The following is a 27,470-nucleotide window of genomic DNA, read 5'->3' on the forward strand; positions in this document are numbered from 1 at the left end:
TGTGCGTGGAAAAATAAAAAAAGTTATAGGGGTCAGAAGATGACATTTTTAAACGTATAAATTTTCCTGCATGTAGTTATGATTTTTTCCAGAAGTGCGACAAAATCAAACCTATATAAGTAGGGTATAATTTTAACCGTATGGACCTACAGAATAATGATAAGGGGTCATTTTTACAGAAATATGCACTATGTACGGGAGCCCCCAAAAGTTACAAAATGGCTTTTTTTTTGCGATTTTGTCGCACAATGATTTTTTTCCCCGTTTCGCCGTGGATTTTTGGGTAAAATGACTAATGTCACTGTAAAGTAGAATTGGTGACGCAAAAAATAAGCCATAACATGGATTTTAGGTGGAAAATTGAAAGGGTTATGATTTTTAAAAGGTAAGGAGGAAAAAACTAAAGTGCAAAAACTGAAAAACCCTGAGTCCTTAAGGGGTTAAGGTGAAAATGAGCTGGGTCCTTAAGGGGTTTAGTGTATGTAAAGCGGAAATCAGCAGTCTCATTCTACCGGCTTAATGTCCGCAATGTGAACAAGGCTTAAGGCTAGATTCACACTACGAAATTTCTGAGTGGAATTCTGCTTGGAAATTCCAGTACAACAGAGTCCTATTGTTGGCATTGAGATTCCATATTCAGCAGCAGAGTTGTTGCAAAACTACAACTCCCATCATGCCCCAAAAGCGAAACTAAATTTTATATATTTTTTTTATAAATGTTGAAAATACATCGCTATCGCTTCTCCCCCCTAACTAACTCACTACACACAATTGTAAATACAGTTTTGCCCATAAGAAAAACAGCGCGCGAGATTTCCTCACACGTCAGCCGGCTCCATCACGTGATCACCCTCCCGCCTTTTCTCTTCAGCTCGTTTCTCAAAGCAGGTTGTAGTTTTTTTTTTTAAACCAAACTTTATTCAGTAGTAAACAATGGCGTCCCGTTACCTTGGATATGGCCGGAAGTACTTCCGGGTCGTGCTGTCATCCGTCCATGGACTTCCTGTTATTGTGACCTTAACCTTGCATGTGGAGCGGAGGATTCCTGGCGATGTCTCTGGTTACAGACGCCTTCGTGTCGCAGATAGCAGGTACAGTGTGTGCAGTAGAGCCGGCAGTCACGTGGCGTCCAGTACAAGGCAGGAGTATAACTCCTATCATTTCCTCTGTGCTGCCCATCACAGGTGCAAGCTATATGACTGGGAGGCCACAAGTCTGTCTGTGGACTCTCATTGCATGCTGGGATTTGTAGTACCACGTGAGAATTTGAAAAGCAGAGCCATAATGTGGTTGCCATGGAAGCCAGTATTACAGTGCAGTCCAGCTGTGGTTCTCCAGCTTCCTGTATGATGGGAGCTGTAGTTTGTCAACTGCTGGAGAGAAACAGGTTGGAGATCACCAGACTATAATGTGGCCAACATGACTATTGCCGAGCATGATGAGCTCTGCTACATCCTGTATTGTGCTCCAGAGCTGCACTCACTATTCTGCAGTCACTATGAACACACAAGGCTCCTTTCACACCCCATTTTAGGTGCCCACTTGCTGTAGACACTGGAAAAAACTCCCAGCACAAATGGTAAATGTATCCATAGACATGTTTGTGTGGTATATGTTGGGGTTTATGTTTATTTCATAATGAAATTGCTAAATTGCTGCTTTATTCCATATAGAGCAGTGTTTCCCAACCAGTTTTTCACCACTGGACTACCCCTTTAAGACCAGTCCTCTATATCAGCGTTTCCCAACCAGCTGTTGCAAAAACTACAACTACCAGCATGCCCAGAGTGCCAAAGGCTGTTTGGCTGCTGGGAGTTGCAGTTTGGCACCCACTAGGAAGGGCAGCAGTAAATATCGCTTACTGCCCCCTTCCTCCCCCCCTGACAGCTCCGATAATCCCTATTTTCCGGGTGATCGGGTCACCAGAGACCTTAAGGACTCGGGATGCAGGGCGTATGCATACGCCCGGTGTCCTGAAGAGGTTAACTTTCTGGCACCAGTTTAATAAATAATATTTTCCAGTGGAGTACCCCTTAAAGTTGTCTTATATTTGAATGCAATTTGAGTAACTCCTATTGAATTTAATGGGGGTTGCGCAAATAGTGTAGCACCACAAGCTATGCTGTTTATGTAACTACATATGGAAGTCAGCGAATGACAATGGGGCTAATCCTGCTGTCCTGCACATCTACAGTGCATTCATGACAGAAATCTGCGTTTTTTGTGTTTCTGCTATGGAATTGTCAGATTTTTATCCAGTGTGTGAACATAGCCTTACGTGTATTTGTGTGGAATATTTATATATATATATATATATATTGATGTAACCGCATCAGATCTGCAGTGGATATGGTGAGTGTGATTGTGCCTTAACTCCTCTAATGCTGAGGCCCAGTTTTCCATGTTAGGTACAGATGACAGGTTTTGTATTATGTAATGATGTTGTGTATCAATGGAGCAATATGGGCATCTGGTGAACTATGCCACTTTACCTGCTATAGATCACTGCCTATACCTTCAACCACTAAGAAAGTGTAGATTTCACTGAACACTGCAGGGGCTACAGAAATATGACGTCAGCAGGATTGCTATTCCTTTACTGTAGTACATGGAAAGTGTCTTTATTGCTTTGATAAACGCAATGTTGAGACAGGGAGGAATGATGGGAGATTTCAGCTCTGAGACCTCCAGAATTATGATTGCAGCTCTGGGCACAACATGGGATCAGTACAAGATAGGGAAAAAATGTATTTATAAAGTTACTCAGCCTTTTTTCCAACATATAATAGAGTCAAGGCCACCTTATTTGAGTGGGTCCCTAACGTCCCTAGCATAAAATGGCGCAGCACTGGGCGGCGACCACCACCGACACGACACCAGTGCCCACAGGGGGAACGACCCACCGGCAGAGCGGCCCCAACGCCACTCAAACCAGTCTATGGGTCGCACCTCCCCACAGACACGGCGCCACGGCAGCAACGGACGCCGCACAGCACCGCACCAGTGTGAACAAGGTGTAATAGCTCACTTACCATGCTCTCCCAGTCAGACTGGGAGGCTGCCAGGAAAGAAAAGGCCCTTGTGTAGCTAACTACTACTTATAAAGGGTTGGGCTGAGGGGGTGGGGAAGAGTGCAGACACATGTTAAATAAATAAAAAAGGAGGGGATAGAAAACACAGTGTGAATTCAGGTAGAAAAAACAGACATGGTCGCACATCTACATATTGTAATTTGATCTGATTGCTTCTCAGCATAAATTCAAAAACTAACAGGTAGTTAGTATACATTTTGATCAGTGAGGTTTAAAGAGGTTATCCAGGAAAAAACTTTTTTTTTATAGATATCAACTGGCTCCAGAAAATTAAACAGATTTGTAAATTACTTCTATTATTTTTTTTTTTAAATCCTTTCACTACTTATGAGCTTCTGAAGTTAAGGTTGTTCTTTTCTGTCTAAGTGCTCTCTGATGACACGTGTCTCGGGAACTGCCCAGTTTAGAAGAGGTTTGCTGTGGGGATTTGCTTCTAAACTGGGCAGTTCCCGAGACACGTGTCATCAGAGAGCACTTAGACAGAAAAGAACAACCTTAACTTCAGAAGCTCATAAGTACTGAAAGGATTAAGAAAAATTAATAGAAGTAATTTACAAATCTGTTTAATTTTCTGGAGCCAGTTGATCTATATAAAAAAGTTTTATTTCCTGGATAACCCCTTTAAACCTCACTGTGTACATATTGCTCCCGAGTATTCCTTTAAAGCAGTGTTTCCCAACCAGGGTGCCTCCAGATGTTGCAAAACTTCAACTCCCAGCATGCCTGGACAGCCTTTGGCTGTCCAGGCATGCTGGGAGTTGTAGTTTTGCAACACCTGGAGGCACCCTGGTTGGGAAACACTGCTTTAAAGTATGACTGGTAAATATTGTGGTGAGACATTGTAAGGGTGGGTGTATGTGTCTGACCTCTGGGACCCCTGTGATCTCCAGACCGGGGCTCCAACCCTCCCCTGTGCATGGAGCAGTGCGGTGGGCACATGATCCATTCATTCTCTGGTGCATTCTTCACCGCTCCCATAGAGAATGTATAGTTCACACCTTCCCACTTTTGTCCTAAGAGCCAAAAAAACTAAAATTATTTAGTAAGCATCTACAACACGATGGACACCAACAGCGCTATATAGCCCTATTGACATATGATGGGGTCTGTCAGATCCTGTTGTGGGCACATAGATTTGACAGGTAGAATAGTGATGCATCAATCAAGTGTTCCCCAACCAGGGTGCCTCCAGCTGTTGCAAAACTACAACTCCTAGCATGGGAGTTGTAGTTTTGCAACAGCTGGAGTCACACTGGTTGGGAAACACTGCCCTGATCTTTCATCAGATGTGACGTAATCTGAGCACTGTCTAACATCTGAATACTGTGACAATGGATAGAATTAGAGATGAGGCGAATTTACAGTAAATTCGATTCGTCACGAACTTCTCGGCTCGGCAGTTGATGTCTTATCCTGCATAAATGAGTTCAGCTTTCAGGTGCTCCGGTGGGCGGGAAAAGGTGGATACAGTCCTAGGAAAGAGTCTGCTAGGACTGTATCCACCTTTTCCAGCCCACCGGAGCACCTGAAAGCTGAACTAATTTATGCAGGAAAAGTCATCAACTGCCGAGCCGAGAAGTTCGTGACGAATCGAATTTACTGTAAATTCGCTCATCTCTAGATAGAATCATCCATGTACCGATTAATACTGTATAATTTTATGCATACCGTATAAATTCCCTCATGACAATTTTTGTCTTCCCCCCCCCCCCTCCCTCCTCCTAAATCTCTGAAGTGGACAATGTACTTCGACCATGTTCTCAAACTGAGAAAGAGAACCTGTGGTCATTACTCCATCCTCCATAGCAGTAGTCTCCAACGTGTGGCTCTCAAGTGTTGTAAAACTAAAACTCACAGCATGCCAGGTCAGCTGTTGGCTCTCCAAGCATGCTGGGAGTTGTAGTTTCACAACAGTTGGAGATCTTTGCCCTATAGTGGTGATGCCTGTATGTATATGGCTGCTGCAGACTAGCCCAGATGTCACTCTGCCATGCTGCGGGGAGAGGTGATAGGGTCAGCAGTGTGCGGTCCTACAGTACGGCCCACACGTCTCGTGTATCATGGCTGTCTATCGTACCGTCTAGCAGCCAGATAGAATCCAGGATCATTTCCTTCAGCAGCTTGGAAAATGAAAGTCAACAAGGCAACCATCTCTGTAGACCAGTGTTTCCCAACCAGGGTGCTGCCAGATGTTGCAAAACTACAACTCCCAGCATGCCTGGACAGCCAAAGGCTGTCCAGGCATGCTGGGAGTTGTAGTTTTGCAACATCTGGAGGCACCCTGGTTGGGAAACACTGTTATAGACTAGAGATGAGCGAACTTACAGTAAAGTCGATTCGTCACAAACTTCTCGGCTCGGCAGTTGATGACTTATCCTGCATAAATTAGTTCAGCTTTCAGGTGCTCCGGTGGGCTGGAAAAGGTGGATACAGTCCTAGGAAAGAGTCTCCTAGGACTGTATCCACCTTTTCCAGCCCACGGGAGCACCGGAAAGCTGAACTAATTTATGCAGGATAAGTCAGCAACTGCCGAGCCGAGAAGTTCGTGACGAATCGAATTTACTTGAAGTTCGCTCATCTCTATTGTAGACCATCGTGTAAGGTTCATCATGGAATTCTTGTATATCTTTAGTAATATCGCTTTTTCTTATAATAGTAGTAACTTTATTGTATAATTTTTCCCCCTTATCCCGCTGTTTTCCCAGGTCTCTGGATGCAGCTGTCAGTGTAAGCGCTGAATGTTTTCGTGGTTGTCCTGGGTCTATCCAGGGTCATGCCTTTCTGTAATTGTTTCTCTAGGCCTCATAAGTTCTGCAATACTGCAGATCCTTGTTTGGAATCCATATTATGGCAACCATAGAAATCACTTGTATACTTTCTGTGTTAGAATTGTCGCATGCTCCATTACATCCCCGGAGGTATAAAAGGATTTCTTCTTAAGGGTGTATTCAGACACACAGGATCTGCTGTGGATTTGAAGTTGTAACATCGGAAATTGCTGATCCATAACTGCGGATTGTACAAGACATTTAAAGTAAACTTTTTTTTATATATGTATCAACTGGCTCCAGAAAGTTAAACGGATTTGTAAATTACTTCTATTAAAAAATCTTAATCCTTCCAATAGTTATTAGCTTCTGAAGTTTTCTGTCTAACTGCTCAATGATGATGTCACGTCCCGGGAGCTGTGCATGATGGGAGAATATCCCCATAGGAACTGCACAGCTCCCGGGACGTGAGTCATCAGAGAGCAGTTAGACAGAAAACAACAACTCAACTTCAGAAGCTAATAACAATTGGAAGGATTAAGATTTTTTAATAGAAGTAATTTACAAATCTCTTTAACTTTCCGGAGCCAGTTGAGATATATATATATATATATATATATATATAAGTTTTGGCCTGGAATACCCCTTTAAGTATTTTTGAATACCTTGTAAAACCTGCAACCTCAAATCCACGACAGATCAAATGTGGGTGAATACACCCTAAGGGTAGGGTCACACGTAGAGCATCTGCAGCGTATTTCACACCGAAGCCAGTCACTAGAACGAGCTCCCTGCTGCGGCCTAGTAGCCCTGTGCGTCTGCGCGTAGCAGTGGATTTTCCACTGCAGATCTGCTACGAGCAGACATACAAGACTACCCGGCTGCGGAAGGGAGCTCGCTCTATTCACTGGCGTCATCTCCTCTACAGCGTGCCAGAGACCAGAGGGGGCTGGAGAGTCCACGTTCTAGAGGTAGGTGTGGGTCCCAGAGGTGGACATTTATAGCATATATATATATATATATATATATATATATATATATATATATATATCTATCTATATCAGAAAACAAATGTAGAAGTGGCACAATGAAGATAACTCCCAGCAAGTGCTCAGCAAGCCCAAGCCCAGACCACAGGCATCCAAACTTGTAGAAGTCCAAAAAAAGGCAGAAAGCGGCACCCCAGCGGTGAGCTTTATTCACCCATCACATCTGCAACGTTTCAACCCTCTCAATGGGGTCTTTTTCAAGCATATTTGAAAAAGACCCCATTGAGAGGGCTGAAACGTTGCAGATGTGATGGGTGAATAAAGATCACATTTTTTTTCACTTTAAATATCGCTGGAGTGCCACTTTCTGCCTTTTTTTGGACTTCCATATATATATATATAATATAATATATATATATATATATATATATATATATATATATTAATAATAATAAATACATTAATTAATTGAGACAGTTGGGGTGGGCCACTGCCAGACTTTCCTGGCATTGTCTCATCTTCCCTAAGAACAAAAGGATGAGGCAGTTTAAATCCGACATGTTGAATTCCTCTCTCCCCTGACATCATCTTAGAGAAAAGTTGACAAAACCCCACAGTTTAGGCAGGACTGTCCAATGTATATGGAGGTATTCAGACTCCCCCCCCCCCCCCCCCCCCCCAGATGATGTTGGGAGGCCTCCATTCATAAACATGTCTGACCCTTCATTTCCCAAAATAATCTGTCAGGGGACAGTCAGGACAACCTCATACCCACACGATAGCTGGCTGGTCTGGGTTTGGCTGTCTTCATGTTAATGCGGATGAAGTATGTGGCACCCTATGGAGGCATGTGGAGTACCTACAGCTTCAAAATACCTAGCCATGGAATACGCGTATGTGTGATGCCGTCTGTTCCACATATAAGAAGCTATGACAAAATATGTTTGCCCATCTAGCTTCATTCAGAGATTAGAACAGTGTTTCCCAACCAGGGTGCCTCCAGCTGTTGCAAAACTACAACTCCCAGCATGCCCGGACAGCCAAAGGCTGTCCGGGCATGCTGGGAGTTGTAGTTTTGCAACAGCTGGAGGCACCCTGGTTGGGAAACACTGGATTAGAAGAAGGTGTATGATGTAATGCTGGCAACATCTGGCGCTGTGGTCAATTGACCTTTCAGTATATATGACATGCAGCAGTGCAGTCTACACCCTTCGAGGTCAAGGTACAACAAGTTCCTAAAGTAGGTACACATACATTTCCAGTAGGACTTGCAGAGGAACAGCACAGTAAAAATATGTTTCAGTATATTGGTATTTTATGGGGAACTCCCAAGTAATTGGTGAAACAGACAAACATGTCAAGAGAGGACATATGAATAGATAATCCAATTAAAGGGGTACTCCGCTGGAAAACATTATTATTTGTTTTTTTAAATCAACTGGTGCCAGAAAGTTAAACACTTAAGTAAATTACTTCTATTTAAAAAGCTTAATCCTTCCAGTACTTATCAGATGCTCTATGCTCCACAGGAAGTTCTTTTCTTTTTTGATTTCCTTTCAGTCTGACCACTGTGCTCTCTGCTGACACCTTTGTCCATTTTAGGAACTGTCCAGAGTAGGAGCAAATCCCCATAGCAAACCTCTTCTGCCCTGGGCAGTTCCTGACATGGACAGAGGTGTCAGCAGAGAGCACTGTGGTTAGACAGAAAGGAAAAAAAACAACTTCCTGTGGAGCATACAGCAGCGGATAAGTACTGGAAGGATTAAGATTTGTAAATAGAAGTCATTTCCAAATCTGTTTAACTTTCTGGCACCAGTTGATTTAAAGAAAAATGTCTTCCAGTGGAGTACTCCTTTTAATATCATCGGTTGTTTCTGCTTTGAGAAGTTGACTGTCTGTAGTCATGTCTGATCCTCTGTACCCCCCCCCCCATGAGATTGGTGCTGGTGTTGGAAATATTTAACATGGATGTAAATGGTTAACCTTTTTGGCACTGCACTGATGTCTGGAGTAGTTTGAGAACCAGCGAAGGAAATTGAGATTTGGAGTAATGAAATGGGGAGCAGTGAATCAGTCCGTTAAGCCCCCGCGCTATGAGAGTGGCTGGCATGTCCGGGCTAGCAAGTCAGCCAATCAAAACCCTCCTAATTGTGTTCTTTCTGGCTGCACGCTCTTATAATCTTAATGAGATATGGCTTTCTGGAGCCACTGAGTTCTCGACTGTGCGATCTGCTTTCTCGCTATTGATATTTTGCAGGAGCCCGTGCAGTAGTTAATCATCTCAGGGAAATTTCTCTCAGTTTTACACATGGAGAAACAGAAATGTATGCTCCGGGAATAAAATACCCACCTCTGAAATTATCAACGTGTTCTGAAAACCCCCATTAACAATCCCGGCTCTGCTCTGGAATATTTAAAGCGGCTTCAACACCAAACTTTGTGTGTTTGAAAAATCCTATTAATAAAGCATTTTGAGATGGACAGTGACGCGTTGGGATTGTTGCTATGTAGATTTTACCTTGACTACTGTCACAAAGCGCCAATCCAACTTTTAGCAAAGCACTGGCCATAGGCCAGCTTCATATCCACATTTTTGTGTCTGTATTAGGGATCGACCGATATCGTTTTTTTAGGGCCGATACCGATAATCGGTAGAGGTTAGGGCCGATAGCCGGTAACTTATACCGATATTCTGGTATAAGTTATCGGCTATTTATCCCCCCTCGACACCGCTGCAGGTCATTGATTTAAAGCGGGCGCTTTAAATCAATGCACTGCAGTGTGGCTTTTGCGGTGCCATAGGCCGCCGCCGCCACCACCCGCTTCTCTCTCCTACCTGTCTTTGGTCCGGGCCATCCATCCTTCCTTCCTGTAGTGTCCGGCGCCATTCCGGGTGGAGGGTGAACCGGTCCGGGCTGTCCTTCTTCTCCGGCGGTCATCTTCTCTACTCCGGGCAGGCTCCGGCCTAGTACGCTGCATAGACGCCGCTGCGCAGTGACGGCCGTGCGCAGCGACACACCTGACGTCACGGCGTAGCAGCGTCTATGCAGCGTACTAGACCGGAGCCTGCCCGGAGTGGAGAAGATGACCCCCGGTGAAGGACAGCCCGGACCGGTTCACCCTCCACCCGGAATGGCGCCGGACACTACAGGAAGGAAGGATGGATGGCCCGGACCACCCCCATTACGGGCAAGTTTATTTATTTTTTATTGACTCAGAGGGTGGGGGGAGGGGCCCGACCGGTATAGCGGTATGGGCAAAAATCCATACCGATATACCGCCCAGCACTACGGTGGAGGGTGCGGTCGCGGTGCGGGGGGCGGGGCATTATCGGCTTATCGGCAAGGTAATTGCCGATACCGATAATGCCCAAAATCGTGATTATCGGCCGTTAATATCGGCCATACCAAATCGGTCGATCCCTAGTCTGTATTACCACATTCTTTATGTAAGATTTTGTAGTTTAAAAAATCTGTTCCCCTAGAACCCTTTTTCATGATGTAATTCCTTTAGAGGAGACGCACCTGTTGAAACCAATGACGCTTGGTTGTTTTTGCCGTGGGATGGTATAAACAGAAGACATGTAGTATTGCACATTGAAGCTAGGACCTGTCATTTCAGGTAACTTTTCTGGATAAGCTGTAATTTGTGTATACATGTAGTAAAGGTACAAAAGGGGGTCTGTCTGAGCGCTATTGTATTGTACTGCAAGAACATCTTCACCAAAGCAGATGCACACTACTGGATCTTATTGATGTATGACAATGGGACAAGCAAGGTGCAAGTAGGTGCCAAAACGCAGTGTCCCATAGTCCTATATCAATGAAGTCAAGTAGTTGTGAGCATCTGTTTTGGTGTAGTACTGTATTGTACCACAATAAAATATAGTAGCTCTGATGTAGACACCCTTTTTGCACTTCAGGGGATCCTGCTCCTTTATATCTCTATAGTACACTCTCTGAAGCAACAGCAGCATGGAGGACTTAATAGATCAGTACTGAACAGTGTGAGCTGTGCATCCAGCCCTGGGGCAAGCTGTAACTCTCACTACAAGCTGCTGGAGCCTCTCTGTGTTTTTCTCAGCCACATGTCTCCCTCACCTTTCCATAGACTTTTGTGGACAGGAGGAGTTCACATGGAACAGCGGTTCCTTACTTACCCATTCAAAGTCTAACAGAAGCTAATAGAAACAACAAAGTATAACACAATAAACGTGTTATACTTATTTATCTCTTTGACCCTAGACTTTGGAGAATCAACATGCCTACTGATCTAATGATCTGTGGGGCTCTCCCATCAATCATGTAGTTATCACCTGTCTTGCTATGTGATGAACAACCATGTTTGTGATTCTTCTCTATAGTTAAAGGGGTAGTCCACTGGCCAGCGTTCGGAAGTAAATGTTCCGAACGCTGTTTTTGCGCTGCGGGGGTCGGCCATGACCCATCGTGACATCAAGGCCATGCCCCCTCAATGCAAGTCTATGGGAGGGGGCGTGACGGCCGTCACGCCCCCTCCCATAGACTTGCATTGAGGGGGTGTGGCTGTGATGTCACAAGGGGCTTGGCCGACCCCCGCAGCACGAAAACAATGTTCGGAACAGTGGAGTACCCCTTTAAAAGAAGGGTTTCCTCAACTGGGGACCACACTTTAACATTGGGCATATGTACAGAGGTTGTTCTATATGGACAACCCCATGAAGGCCCTTTAGATGGTCTAACCATGTGACCCTTTTTCCATAAGAGGTTGTGTGCCATGTTTTCCCGTTTTCCCGAGTCATGACAATCATCCTGTACTTATCCTTCCGTCTTCTCCCTCTTCAGTAGATGCCGCCTTCTCCTCAGATGTTTATTCTCTCAGCTCTCCAATTCTCCTTCTGATTAATTAGGAAAACATTAAGATGTAATAGATATTGCTATAAAATTGTCTCGGCTCCACTTTTTCTCCCGGTTGGCAAGTGAACGTTTAATCATCAATATATCTCACAAACGTTCTTACTTTGAAACTTCTATTAAAATTGCTTAAGACTAATTTTCTTGGTCCTGTAAATCAATTTAATAAGACCAAGAATGCAATTCAGACTGTAAGTTATTAGAAAACGTCTTCTACTTAGTCGGGTGAAGTATATAATGAATTTTCTATCTGTTAAATATCTAGGAACATGTATATTACTATCAATATGATAAATTGTCTTCGTCTAGGAAAAACAAATATTATCCTTAGGGGTTTTTAGTTCCGTACAAAGCGGCTTTGTATTTCTGTCTAGTGTTGAGAAACCTTGACAGATCTTCAAATAATTCAGACCACAGAACATCTTTACTTAAGCCAAGCAGAGTTCATTTTTTTTGCAGCGCCAATGGGTCATCAGTCCTATCTATCTGCATGTGTTGACCTCTAGTATTGTGATGTTTTACTTCATTGATTTTTGGGATCTTTTACAAAAATCGATCTGCCCTTTTACAAATGTGGGTGGACCTGGCTGATGTTAGACCGTTTATAATTACCACCTTCCTATATACTTCCCTTATTGATTATAAGTAATGGAAAAGACATTTCATATCTGTTCTGTCTGATTAGACTATAGAAGATGATGGCTATTAAAGAGGGTTTTCGGTATTAGAAAATTGTATTGAAATAAAACTTTCAGCCCAAGACTTATTGATATAATATTATTATTATTAATAATTACTGTTTTATCATTAATTGTACTGGCTTCATCAGGTTTTTGCTTGAAATACCCCTGACAGGAAGTTATGTAGACCTTTCGTTTTCAGTGTGGTATTGTCTTCAGCTTCTTCCTCTCTCCTGAGACAATGCATTATGATCTGCTGTCTCAGGAGGCATGACTTGATCTCCCCCTCCCCCTCCGAGTGATGTTACCACCTCTGACCAGTCCCTACATCACCATCTTCCTGCCATATACACATATATGTATGTTTACTGGGAAAGTGAGGTGTGTTTACTGAATGCTGCCTTGTGCTTAACAATGCAACAGGCAGGGGAACAGACAGGGAATGAATGCAGGAGGTACTGCAACTTTAAACTATAGTGCAACTTAATAAATTTAATTTTTTAAGGTTTTAGAACTGGGGAAGACAGGTAGGGAATGTTACCTGCATTTTTTTTCTTTTTCTTTTTTACCTAATGTCGGCATACCCCTTAAACCCTGTTCTCACATAGTTTTGAAACCTTACGTATATTTCTGGGGCAACAATCTGGCCACAATTTGTGTTGTGGATGTGCAGTTTGCAGTGCCATGGATCTTTACAAGAATTTGTCATTAAGGGGGCTGTAGAGTGAAAAACAACTTATCTCATCCACAGGAGGAAGAGCTGATACCAGACATCTCTGGCAGCAGCCGATCTCGCTGAGAACTTAGCAGTTGGGCGCACTGAAAGCCGAAATTCCCAACTAGTCTCCTCCATAACTACTGCTGTTAAGTATGAGTCACATCCAATGGGCAGCTGATCCGGCCAAAAATGACAGGGTTAGGTGACTTGAATGTTTTTTCCTGCTCAAAAGATTTTTGCTATCTTGTAGACTTATTCCATTTACATATGTATATGGATGTGTATAATTAAAGGGGGTCTCCTGTCTGAATAGAAGGCAGGGCGCATACTCAAGCACTGCGCAGTTTATAGGCGTTTCAAAGACTGTCGAGTACAGTGCTCAGAGCTTCAGGAGGCCTATTTTCAAGTTTGCGAAGGGTCCCAGTGTTGATACCTCCTGCAGTCTTACTTTTATTGTCTATTCTGTGGACAGGACATAAATGTCTAAGATGGTAAAACTCAAATGTAGCCAGACCCACTTATTCTTTTCTTTGCCCTGGCAACATGCCCGTGTTGGCTTTGAACTAATAAGTTTCAGCTCAAGCCTTGTAATACTTCTCATACAGCATTGCAGACTATTCTTCTAAAGGAAAAAACCCTTTTAGTGCGGACATCCCGGTGGTGAGGTTTTCTTCCTTTTGAAACTGGGTTCAATTCTCTGAAATTGTCAGTAGTGCCCTCTGGGAAGTTGATTATATTCTATAAAGGAATCGATGAGCGCCCTCAAACCAGTATAGGTGTGTTCCCATGATCAGTTTTTTTAATGCAGTTTTTTTAACCCAAAACCAGTAATAAATCCTAAGTAGAGGACCTATATAAAGGAAAAACTAAAGCTTGTCTGTTATAAATCCATTCCTGGCTTTAGCTTCTAAAACAGCAGCAAAAACCATTACACGAGAACAAACCCATTGTGTGAACATAGCCTTAGAATGCCAGTGCACCCTACGGAATCTGCTTATAAAAGAATCCCATTAATCTCAGCTGTTCAGTGCACACTGACCTGGATCCCCCCCCCCCCCCCCCCCATAGAATGTCTTTTTGTCGGAATTCTGCCTGAATAGTCAATGTGACTTTAAAGGGGTATTCCAGGCAAAACCTCTTTTATATTTATTTATATATATATATATATATATATATATATATATATATATATATATATATATATATCTATCAACTGGCTCCGGAAAGTTAAACAGATTTGTAAATTACTTCTATTAAAAAATCTTAATCCTTCCAATAGTTATTAGCTTCTGAAGTTTTCTGTCTAACTGCTCAATGATGATGTCACGTCCCGGAAGCTGTGCATGATGGGAGAATATCCCCATAGGAACTGCACAGCTCCCGGGACGTGAGTCATCAGAGAGCAGTTAGACAGAAAACAACAACTCAACTTCAGAAGCTAATAACTATTGGAAGGATTAAGATTTTTTTAATAGAAGTAATTTACAAATCTGTTTAACTTTCCGGAGCCGGTTGATATATAAAAAAAAGTTTTGGCCTGGAATACCCCTTTAAATTTGAGGGGTTATTTTATGCGGCAAATTCCATGCGAAATTAACCCTGATTCCGGGCAGTGTGGATCCTATGACTGAATTCATCAAGGAGATTCCTTGCTGAATTTCTGTAGTGTGGATTGGCCCTGTGAATTTCTGTGGTGTGTCTGCAGCCGGTCATGGGGGGGTTCACTACAAGCTTTTACCCCTGAACTTTTTATATGTTATATGTGGTCGCTATATAATTCATTTGCTGAATTTCATGTTAAGAGCTTCCCAGGAGCATGGGGATACAATGATAACCCGGCTGCTAGAAGAAGATCTCATATGCGTAGGATGCTTGATAATATACACCCATTATTTTATTTACCTGTGCAAAGGCCTAAAGGAGTTTTGTAGTCCAAGAATAAACCCGAGTTTGACTTCATTACAGCGTGAATGATAAGTTTATATGGAGTTATTAGAACATTAATCAAGTTGATGGATTGGAAATATGACAGAGCTGTAGCAATGTGTAATTTCCATGCCTACTGTTCTGCAAATGTTGTTCACCTCTGTGTGCACAATTCAGAAGAGTGATGCTGCCTCCTTTTATGTGCCGCTCGTAACCCTTGTTGTGCCAGTCCATAAGCAAAATGTTATGGCTGCATTTGTATGGCTGCAGGGGTTACGTTTATTTTTTGCCTTAATAGGAGCTGAACATGACCTTTCAATGCAGCCTTAGACTCTGTTCACATCACTTTGTCTTTTAATTTTTTTTTTACCTACGTTTGTATGTGTGCTAGATTCTAAGATGGTCAATGTGTCTATAGGATTACCTTAGCTCAGGGGTCCTTAAACTTTTTAAACAGGGGCCAGTTCACTGCCCCTCAGACCTTTGGAGGACTGGACTATAGTTAAAAAACAAAAACAAGCTATGAACAAATTCCTATGCACACTTATATCTTATTAGTGGACTACCCCTTTAAGTACGCAGCACAGTCCCCCCCCCCCACATTAGGTTGTAGTTCCCCCAAATTAGGTTGGCAGTATAGTCCCGTCCGTCCCCCCCCACATTAGGTTGGTAGTATAGTTGCCCCACATTTAGTTGGCAGTATAGTTCAACACACATTAGGCTGGCAGTATAGTTTCCCTACATTAGGCTGGCAGTATAGTTCCCCCCCCACATTAGGTTGTAGTTCCCCCACATTAGGCTGGCAGTATAGTTCCCCCCTACATTAGGTTGTAGTTCCCCCACATTAGGCTGGCAGTATAGTTCCCCCACATTAGGTGCAGTATAGTTCCCCCAAAGGCATGCAGCTTCCAGCCACACAGTGTATGGCTGGAGGCTGTATGCCTGTGTACTGCCCCACTTCAGTGCTCCGACCACCACTCCTCCGGTCGGGCCATATCAGTAGGTCCCGGGACCGGAGGCGCGGTGGTCGGAGCACCGAAGCTGACGTGCCACTGGTAACACTTACCAAGCTGGCCAGCGCACATCCTGCTCGCTGCTCCGCTCCTCCGCGCTCCGTTGCTGCATGCGCTACCTCCTGGCGGTCCTTGCGTTTTTAAAGTAAACGCGGGGCCGCAGAGAGTTAACAGGGGCATCCCTGTGTCCCGAAAATATCTTTCGGGACACAGGGATGTCCTTTAGGCAGCGGCGGCGGCAAAAACACCCGGCGGGCCAGATAAATGTCCTCGACGGGGGTTTGAGGACCCCTGCCTTAGCTCAGTAGAGGCCAGCAGTGTCCATCAGGCAGCTATACATCAGTATACAGCAAAAAAAAAAAAAAAAATTGTGGAAACTGTAGTAGACCCTGTAAAAGTAGTGTATCCATTAAACAGATGCCAAAATGACTGCATCACTAATACCACGCAGCTCCATGTTTGTGCACTGTCTAATAATCCGCAATGAGACAATGGGCTGTCATTCTGTCCAGCTCCAGAATTTACAGTGTGGTCAGCACTAAGATTAACCGTAGACGGGAAGGTTTGACCTAGATCTGACCAATGTTTGTGGCAATGTTATTCATTTCGTGGGCCTACAAGGAAAGATATGTGCACAGATCATAAGGACTATTTCTTAAAGGGGATCTATTACCAGCGTTACCTGCACTAACCTGTTGATACAGGGTAATAGTGCGGGTTCCAACACTGTTTACCTGTTCCCAAGTTATCCAAACTGTTTATCCATTCCCCAATTATGCCTGAAAATCCAAATATGGAAATCAAGTGCTTTGGTGCACTGTGGGTGGTCCGAGCCCTTTGGTGCACTCTTCTGCCTTTCCAGCTCCTATCACATGATGATTATCATCATCATCATCACCACCATCACAGGTCCTTCAGCCACAATATCTTCTATCCTGCTGAGCTCTGCCCCCACGTGTACTGGTCACATGATTGTGACATCAGGTCCTGCACCTCCAGCATGTAGCAGATACAGGGCTGGTCCCTATCAGGCAGTCACTGCTGTTGTGTTGTCTGGAGATCTCTGCTCCTCGGTGACTGCCCTGGACCTGCTCTGTATCTGTTCAATGCAGTACATATCTGGGGGGAGATCAGCAGTACAGGATAAAGAAAGAATGTAGCAGAAGGACCTATGATGATAATGATCATGTGACAGGAGTAGGTGGATCTAGATGTGCTGTATAGAATGGCGCCCAGGTCCATGAATATTTATTGAGGGGGCATTACACGGTGAACAGGGTGGGCAGAAGAATGCACCAAGCTGTTGGGAACGCCCCCAAGGCAGCAACACACCTCATTTGCATATTTGGAATTTTGGGCATAGCTTGGGAACAGGGCCATGTAGGGATAAGAAGGTAAACGACATTGGAATCAGTGCTACCCACACTATTACCGTGTACCAGCAGGTTAGTGCAAGGGATTCTGCTGACAGGTTTCCTTTAACCAAATAGACCTGACATCGGTTTGGGGCTTTAAGTCATCAATGGGGCTTTAGGTCATCTGGGAAGTACCTGCCAGCCTCTTCCCACCCCCCCCAGCCTTGATAGATTGATAGATTTTTGTGTAAAAGGACTTGAAGCCTCGTTCTCGGCCAGTGTTATAACTATGATTCCTCTGAGCAAAGGTAGAGGGAAGACCGCACTGGATTCCTCGGTCGTGGCCGCTATCATCTGGAACCACCAGTCTAGACACACATGCAAAGAAAATCCAGATCCCAGCACCAAGACCGGAGACTCAGAATCTTGAGTAGGACTGCTGTTTATTTAGCTCCCCATAGTGCAACGTTTTGGCCTTGATATGCTTGATAAAGGCCGTTGATATGCCGAAATGTTGCACTATGGGGAGCTAAATAAACAGGAGTCCTACTCAAGATTCTGAGTCTCCCGGTCTTGGTGCTGGGATCTGGATTTTCTTGGTATGATTCCTCATATACACTGCAGGGTGTTTAATAAGCACCCATATTTTTCCTAAATGAGCTACACAGAACTGTATATATGATTCACTTTTATGACTAGCATAAAGGGCTTGTCCCGATTAGAAAAACATGGCTGTTTTCTTCCAATCCTGTCCAGAAGTTGTGTGATATTGCAGTTCAACTCCTATTCACTTCAGTGGAGATCTGCTGCAATATCAGACACCACCACAGATGGTTTTAAGAAGAAGGGAGCCATGTATTGGTAATTATGGACAATCCCAATAAGGAGCAAAGCTTCATTGGCTTAATGAAATGTACTTCTTCTGTTTCTTCCACAGCCGTGGAGCCATGGCCTGAAAATGCTACCCTTTACCAGCCATTGAAAAGTGAGTATTTCATTTAAGAATGTGTACTTGCTGTTTTTTTTCATCCAGCAATGAAATCTATTCAAAACATTAATACTATAGTGGAAGACCATGCTTCCTATTGGGCTGAGGTACTGGCCCTTGGGAACGTAGGGGGTTAAACAAATACACCAGGCCGTTCAGTTCTGGGTGTATAAATGCTACAAACCTTAAATTTCCCTACCACAAACCTACCATACTGTGTTCAATGTCAAGTCAAATTGTAAGTCCAGCAAAGATCAGTGCATAGACATGCAACTCACGCTGGGCGGTACAGTTGATGAGGCAACTTCGTGACGCTCAGCAAGTTCCCGCACATCAGTAAAGGACTTGTGTACGGAACTCGCAGGACATTGTACGGTTGCCTTGGCAACTGTACCGCCCAACGTGATTTTCGTATCAAGGTACTCTAATCCATGCAAAACGAGCCAGAGACCAACGCTGGATGTTGATGTTGTCTACATCTGTAATGTGGCAACATTATGATCTCTCTTCTTTTTATGCCTCTGGATTTATTGTCTGTGGGTTTTGTGCTGTATAGGTATTATTTTGGTCCATCACTCATCCTTTTTAAGTCTGTTTAGTTGTTAAAAATTGTGTTCAGCCATTTCTTGTGTATGTGTGTTTATATTTGCTTCTGGATAACTGGATGCCATTCAGGATCTGTTCCCATGTAGCGGATTAGGTGCCGTTTTACTGCAGCTGGCACAGGTAAGGCGTATTAGAACTGCAAAACTGTGGTAAACCATGTGGAAAAATACTGCACCTCAGACAACACAAGTAAACAGACCTGTAATATGGCTTTTATTACTTTTCCCAGACTCCTGAATGGCTTCTTATTCATGTCCTGTCCTCCTATCACTGCTATTTAGTTGTTCAGTTCAGAAAGCCCTGTAGGAATTAGTATGTCAGCCTTTCATAACAAAAGCCGTAATACTGCATCTGATCCATTGTACATCCAATACCGCTTGATATCCACAGACCCTTTTGACTCCCTTCGTTGGGGTTCCTTTGTGGGATCTGTTGTTCATTATTATAGGAAGAATAGTTTTGCATACAGCACGATTTTTTTTTTGCAAATGTGAACTGAGCATTACCATCTTCTTGGCCTATTTTCTGACAAAATAGAAATGACCTATATGCAGTTACCGTTCATAGTGTCCCACATTACCGTGTCCGGCACGATGCGTGTGAAGCAAACTGAATGGAAAGGTGTTCTTTATGATAATATAATTCACTCTCACATGATAGTATTGCCGTCTGCTTTGGAAACCGTTAATAGCAAACACAATATGGTGCGGAGACGAGTCGTGTTGTGCAGAGCTCAGTGTGCGCCGGTTAATAACCAATATATGGCGTTATGTCTGAGCACCGACACGCAAAAAAAAAAAAATCTCCCCCCAAACAGGCAGCACTCTGCTATTGACTTGGTAATGTGGCTGCCGATGGCGATGTAAAATAATACTGAGGCAGGTAGAGTTGGCATGGTTACTGCAGGGAAGAAAAAAAGCTGAGCCAGCATATATTGGAAGTGTCATGGTTAATGGAAGAGGGGGTGGAGGGGCTGATAAAGAAGGAGCTGTTAAAATACACAGGCTGGAGTGGTCCTTGCTCCCTTCAGCGGCTCTTCATATATCATCAGATTACATTATTGCACACATTTGGTGAACTGCAGCCCGCTGGAATTGTCAAAAGGCTGCAAAGTAATGAAGACTAATACATGGCAGCCCGTAGTCTTTTAGGCATGGAATTTTTATTGCAGTGATCCCGTCAGCCCTCTATTGTCTGTGGGGCTTGAACTGCAGTGTGCAATATCGGCTGCAGACATGCTGGATGATGCCGTGTCTCGGCAATGTAAATACGTATGGATGCAGAATAGAGCAAAATAGTCCGCTTAGAACAGTTTTTTTGTACATAAAGCCATCCATATGTGCTAGAATGATCTCCCCTGCCCTCCTGCACCTACGCCGAGATCAGCCGGTGAATGTTCGCTGCCATTGTTGTGCTGCAGAGCGCCTCATTTGCATAATCACTCTCTTGTGGTGGGAGGGGCTAATTTCTAAATTCTGCACGGTATTTGTATTTGTATGGAAGTTTGTATGGAAGAAAAGAATTTGTATGGAAGTCAAACAGTACATGAAAAAAAATAAAGACCCAGAGTTTTTTTTTTTTTTTTATAGGTATACTGGCGTCATGTCATAGGGCAGTTTTATAAAGCTAAAAACGGAGGTGAAGCCGTAAGATGTGATGGGCCTGTCTGTATATGAGCTGAACAGATATCTGTCTGATGGGATACAATGAATGGCTCTGAGCTGATAGACCAGTGTTTCCCAACCAGGGTGCCTCCAGCTGTTGCAAAACTACAACTCCCAGCATGCCCGGACAGCCGTAGGCTGTCCGGGCATGCTGGGAGTTGTAGTTTTGCAACAGCAGGAGGCGCCCTGATTGGGAAACACTGACAGATGGACCCTTTCCTGTTGTGTGTGTACAGTGTTATTGGAGTGTGTCTGGATTACCTGCTTGCTCTGGTCAGTCCAGTCCTCAGCGCTAAAACTATACTCTCTTCAATGGTTGCAATTTATACAAACCCACCTGCACCTATGGAAAACGTGGAAGTTAAAGTGAGAATGCGGTGGTTTAAAAACATTTTTTTTTTTTTTAAGTCAAAAAGCTAAACAGATATGTAAATTACTTCTATTAAAAAATCTTTATCCTTCCAGTACTTATTAGCAGGTGTATACTACAGAGGAAATTCTTTTCTTTTTGAATTTCTGTCTGTCCACAGTGCTCTCTGCTGACACCTCTATCCATGTCAGGGACTGTCCAGAGCCGCATAGGTTCGCTATGGGGATTTTCTCCTGCTCTGGACAGTTCCTGACATGGACAGAGGCGTCAGTAGAGAGCACTGTGGTCGTGAAGAAAATAATTTCCTCTGTAGTATACAGCAACTGAGAAGTACTGGAAGGATTAAGATTTTTTTAATAGAAGTAATTTACAAATCTGTTTAACTTTCTGGCACCAGTTGATTTATGTCTGGGCATGCGGGGAGTTGTAGTTTTGCAACAGCTGGAGGCACCCTGGTTGGGAAACCCTGTCATAGTGTAATGGTATTCTAGAGATAGAACATTACTTGATAAGATGAGTACTGCCCTTTAAGTGGCTCTTTGCTCTGTCTTTTAGAGGGTGATCCCAAATGGTGAATCTATGCACTCAGTGATCTGCATATGCCCTGATAGGTTAATTTTGCTTTCACATTTGGTCCAGAGGACATATCATGTCCTCCAGAAGTAAGGCTGGGTTCACATCACGTTTTATGCAATACGGGGACCGCATATGGCTGGGGGGAGCTAAAACCAGGCGCTCCCGTATCCCTGCCGTATGCGGCCCATATGTAATGTATTTAATTGAGCCGACTGGAGTGTTGCACTGACTCTGGTCGGACCATTTTTGTCCCGTATGCGGTTTTCCCACTGGACCTAAAACCGTGGTGGACCACTGTTTTAGGTCCTGTGGGAAAACCGCATACGGGACAAAAATGGGCCGACCAGAGTCAGTGCAACACTCCAGTCGGCTCAATTAAATACATTACATATGGATACGGGAGTGCCCGGTTTTAGCTCCCCCCAGCCATATGCGGTCCCCATATTGCATGTAAACACACTGACCACACTTTTTTAATTTTAATTTTTTTTATTTTGGTCCCCTTTGTTGAAGATAATTTTTGGTGTCCCTGTACTACAACAATCTGCAATAGTTTTGACACCTCATATACTAATTAGTAAATATATTTGGGGAGATTTATCAGAACTTGTACAGAGGAAAAGTCGACCAGTTGCCCATAGCAACCAATCAAATTGCTTCTTTCATTTTTGAAAAGGTCTCTGAAAAACAAAAGAAGCGATCTGATTGGTTGCTATGGGCAACTGATCAACTTTTCCATGGCACAGGCCTTGAAGAATCTCCCCCATTGTCTACTGGACAGTCTTTCCTGCCAAGAGTCAAAGGGCTGTGAACCTGAGCCGCTCTGACACCATGAAAAAAAGTACAGACAGTGCGAGAGCATCACCAGCAATGTAACCTCATTGGGGCGAATAGGAATACAAATCTGCACAGAATACAATCAATAAAGATACATTGTAAGTTTTACTTTTTAGGGGACATGACAGGTAGTCTACAAAGGGGATGTACCGTATTATCAAGACAAAATAGCTGTCAAATCTGTAAGGGTATATGCACATTAGATGGGTTTACTGCTGATCAATCAACCTGAAAGCCTAATTGTCTGTTTTTTTTTCCCATAGCAACCAATCACTGCTCAATTTACACTTTACAAGAGCATGTTAAGATATAAAAGTTAAAGGGGTTATCCAGGAAAATACTTTTATTTTTTTTATATCAACTGGCTCCAGAAAGTTAAACAGATTTGTAAATTACTTCTATTAAAAAATCTTAATCCTTCCAGTAGTTATCAGCTGCTGAAGTTGAGTTGTTCTTCTCTACAGACTTTTTTCTGTCTCAGGAACTGTCCAACGTAGGAGCAAATCCCCATAGGAAACCACTACTGCTTTGGACAGTTCCTGAGGCAGACAGACATGTCAGCAGAGAGCACTGTTGTCAGAAAGAAAAGAACAACTCAACTTCAGTAGTGAATAACTACTGGAAGGGTTAAGATTTTTTAATGGAAGTCATTTACAAATTAGTTTAACTTTCTGGGGCCAGTTGATTTATGTCGGGCATGCTGGTAGTTTTGCAACAGCTGGAGGCACCCTGGTTGGGAAACCTTGTGTAATGGTATTCTAGAGATAGACCATTACTTCATAAGATGGGTACTGCCCTTTAAGTGGCTCTTTGCTCTGTCTTTTAGAGGGTGATCCCAAATGGTGAATCTATGCACTCAGTGATCTGCGTATGCCCTTATAGGTTAATTTTCCTTTTTTTTCCCCCTGGAATACCTCTTTAAGCCGTGATTGGTCGTTATGGAAAAGTCCAGACAATTAGGGTTTCAGGCAGATTGATAAATCTGGGCAAATGTCTTTTTTGAAATCTCATCTATACCCAGTGGAAATTATCCTAACCTATGCTGCTGGTTTAAAGTTTTCAACATGTTAATTCATTGAAGTCAATCCACTCCCGTTCCTTCATCATAATCCACACAGATTTTTTCTGGCGATTTGCTGCAGATTTTTCTGCAGGAAATCACTTAGGTGTGATACATGATATATTGAATAGTAAGAAGGTGTACAGCTACTCATTGGCTCAGGTGTGTACAGTACAAGACCAATGAGGTGGGTATATATCGCTGTAACCTTGTAAACAAACATGGCTGACAAACTGACAAACAAACTAGGAAAGACTAGAGCAGCAGTGCTGGAAAAGAAAAGGGTTAACCTGGTGAGTATAGCTTATTTTGATATTGTAATGCAAATTTTAAGTTAAAGGGGTGCTTCTGTGGAAAACATTTTTTTTTTTTTTAAATCAACTTGTGCCAGAAAGTTATTGTAAATGACTTGTAAATGACTTATATTAAAAAAAAGTTTACCCTTCCAGTACTTTTTAGCAGCTGTATGCTACAGAGGAAATTCTTTTCTTTTTGAATTTCTTTTTGATCTTGTCCACAGTGCTCTCTGCTGACACTTCTGTCCCTGTCAGGAACTGTCCAGAGCAGCATAGGTTTGCTATGAGGATTTTCTCCTGCTCTGGACACTTCCTGATACGGGTATCAGGTGTCAGCAGAGAGCACTGCGGACATGACAAAAAAGAAATTCAAAAAGAAAAGGCTAATGATTTTAATAGAAGTCATTTACAAATCTGTTTATCTTTCTGGCACCAGTTGATTTAAAAAAAATAAATAAAAAAATAAATAAATAAAAAAATATATATATTTCCGCCAGAGTACCCCTTTAACTCTGCCAACCCCTTTAAATAGTCAATGATGGATACATATCTATTTTTTTACCTGAAACATTATTTGTAATTTTTTTTTATTTATTTATTTTTTTTACCGTTTTTTTTTTTTTTTATGTGTACTGCTGACGTAAACATAACCATTTTTCTATATCATCAATAAAGTCATCCCGGTTATAAATGTGCCTGCTGTTCCAGGATACTCCAGCACATTCCTATTCCTAATACTGTGTTTGTTTGTCTCTCTTCCTCAGGTGAACAGGTTCTGCTGTCTGACAATGCTTCTTGTCTCGCTGTCCAGGTAATGATTTATTCCTGAAATCAAAGTTCCCCTCCACTACCTTGTTAAAAATCTGCAGCTGTGACCTACAGCCTCCCCTTGTTTCAGACTTTCAGCCAAATCCAACCCTTCACTTCATGAGCTCAACAAAGACAATTTCATCTTCTAACCTAGGTCATCTGCTGGGGTGAAACCATTCGCTGGTCCTGACCTGACTACAAACGTCTCATCTTAGGTTCATACGTTTATTTCTAAAGATAGGCAATGCTGCAGGTCTAAAATCATCCATATTTAATATCAGAACATTTTAACTATTTATCGTACACAGCAGTGTTTCCCAACCAGGGTGCCTCCAGCTGTTGCAAAACTACAACTCCCAGCATGTCCGGACAGCCAACGGCTGTCCGGGCATGCTGGGAGTTGTAGTTTTGCAACAGCTGGAGGCACCCTGGTTGGGAAACACTGGTACACAGCATCCGCTGCATATCCTTGGTTTGCTGTTGCGCTGTCTGCTGCGTTTTTGTCAACTTCTACTCAATCAAACTTCTAGACTTAATGGTCTTCAGTCCTTTCGGACTCATGGGATGGTCATTAGCCTTACGTCCCCCCCCCCATGTTCACGGCCTTATTTAGTTTAGTCTGAGTTCGTTTTATCCTGAGGTCATCCTTTAACCGAGACAGCAGTGAGTAGAGGCAAAATCCATAAGAGTGTTTTAAGCAAAGGCGTAGGCTCTTCCTTGTGATGATCTTTGCCGTGTAGTGGATTATGAATATTTCAGAAGTGTCCATAATAATAAAACCACAGACTATGGAGAAATTGCTATTAACCACATGTGCTGTCTATGTATTGCCGACCTGCTAGGATTAATTTATACACATCAATTATTAACTATGAATGAAAATGACCAAATGTTGAGAATAAACAACTTTGCGTAAATAGGAAAAACAGTAAAAGACCAAACGGCTGCATTTGCATTTGTGAAATTAAATGAATGATACAGTTTACCTGTCCTTCACTGTCCTCTTGGTTGGTACCACTAAACACCCACTACCACTATTGCGCCAATAGCCAGGCATACACTTCAGGTATAAAATGGTCAGACCCTGGGATCAGACAATGGCCCTCATTTACTATTGCAAACCCGACATGTTTTCTCGGGTTGTACGGCAGAAATTCTGTCTGCGCCAGAATTGAAAAAACCAAACAACTCTCCATTTTACTAAGAAAACTCGAAAAAAAAGGGTGTGGCTGTCAGGAAAAGGGGAGTGGTCGCTGAAAAGGGGCGTGTTCCCAAAATTTTCACAAAAACCCAACATATTTACTAAGGTTTCCACAGAAACTAGTGGATTTGAGCTGAGGAAAACCAGACAGATCAGAGCATGTGTAAAAAAAAAAAAACAAAGGAGAATGTAGGGAAAGTGAAAAATGTAGGGAAACCTTAGTAAATACCGTGGAAAAAAAATAGGAGGGAATTAAAACCCACAAAGAAACCTACACAACACTCTTAGTAAATCAGGGCCAATAATTTTATGTATGTTGGGGCCTCCTATCTATTCACTGACATCAGATACCAAGAAAGAGTCATCCAACATGCCTGAACGTTTGTTTCTGCTAGAAGTGCCAGGAATATTCACTTCTCTTTTAACTCCTTCCCGCTATAGGACGTATGCATACGTCCAATCATCCGACATGTTCGCGCATTTGGACGTATGCATACATCCTAGCGATCTCCGGCAGTGCAGGAGATCGGTGACTGGACCCGGCTGTTAATCACAGCTGGAGTACCGCCGGAGCCGCGATTGCGCTAGTCCCGGCAGCATTAACCCCCTAGATGCCGTGATTAATCCTGATCACGGCATCTATGGTGTTGACAGGGTGAACACTCTCCCCCTGTTCTCAAACGACGGCGCCGCGATCCGATCACGGGTCGCCGTTGGTTGCTATGGCAGCAAGAGGTCCGATCATGACCTCCTGTCTGCCTGCTATGGAAGCCTGTGAGATCCAGCCAGAGGCTGGATCGCACAGGCTGTAGTGTCTGCAGCTCATCAGGTTATACTGTGCTGCAGTACAAATGTATTGCAGCATAGTATAACCTGGAAAAAGTGTAAAAAATAAAATAAAAAGTTCTTCAATGAAAGTATGAAGTGTAAAAAAAAATTAAAGCCCTGTATTATCACCAAAAAAGATCAAAAACACAAATCCTATACATAATAGGTATTGCCATGTCCATAATGACGTGTACTATAAAACTATATAATGTAAATTATCCCACACGGTGAACGCCGTAAAAAAAAAATAATTAAAAAAGCGCAAAATTCGCCAATTTTGGTACAAATAGCGGAATAAAAAAGATCAAAAGGTGGCACGTAGCACAAAAATGATACCAATGAAAAGTACAGCTCATCCCGCAAAAAATAAGCCCTTACTCAATGGCGTTGGACGAAAAGGAAAAAGTAATGGCTGTTGGAAAATGAATGGCAGAAAAAGAATTTTGCTCAGAAAAGGAAAAAGAACATAGAAAGCTATATAAAATGGATATCGCAATAATCGTACTGACCCACAGAATAAATATGACATCACTTTTACCTCACGGTATACACCATACAAAAAAAAAGCCAGAAATTTTTCAGTTTTTCATAATATTTTGAGGTTTTTCACAAAAAATGCATGTATCAACAAAAATGCACCACTTATATAAAGTGCAATATGTCACAAATAGTCTCAGAATCGCACTGCTCAGAAAACGCATTCTAAAGTTATTACCTTTTAAAGAGATACATGTCAAATAAAAAAGAGCCTGGTCATTGAGGAATAAAAAGGGTTAAGGAAAAACACAAGTCAACCTATTT

At 42.8% G+C, this 27,470-nt stretch overlaps 1 protein-coding gene across 1 annotated transcript in view; it reads left to right on the forward strand.

Moving 5' to 3' along the window:
• Window positions 1-945: 945 nt before the first annotated feature.
• MTX2 (metaxin 2) overlaps window positions 946-27,470 on the forward strand; it is an 82,235-nt gene continuing 55,710 nt past the window's right edge. The window contains exons 1-3 of the mRNA XM_056533210.1: window positions 946-1,091; window positions 18,371-18,418; window positions 24,595-24,641. Coding sequence (XP_056389185.1) covers window positions 1,028-1,091; window positions 18,371-18,418; window positions 24,595-24,641 — 159 coding nt within the window. The 5' untranslated portion in view covers window positions 946-1,027. The remainder of the gene's footprint in view (window positions 1,092-18,370; window positions 18,419-24,594; window positions 24,642-27,470) is intronic.

The sequence above is a fragment of the Hyla sarda genome, chromosome 8, assembly GCF_029499605.1.
Source record: "Hyla sarda isolate aHylSar1 chromosome 8, aHylSar1.hap1, whole genome shotgun sequence".
Lineage (NCBI taxonomy): Eukaryota > Metazoa > Chordata > Amphibia > Anura > Hylidae > Hyla > Hyla sarda.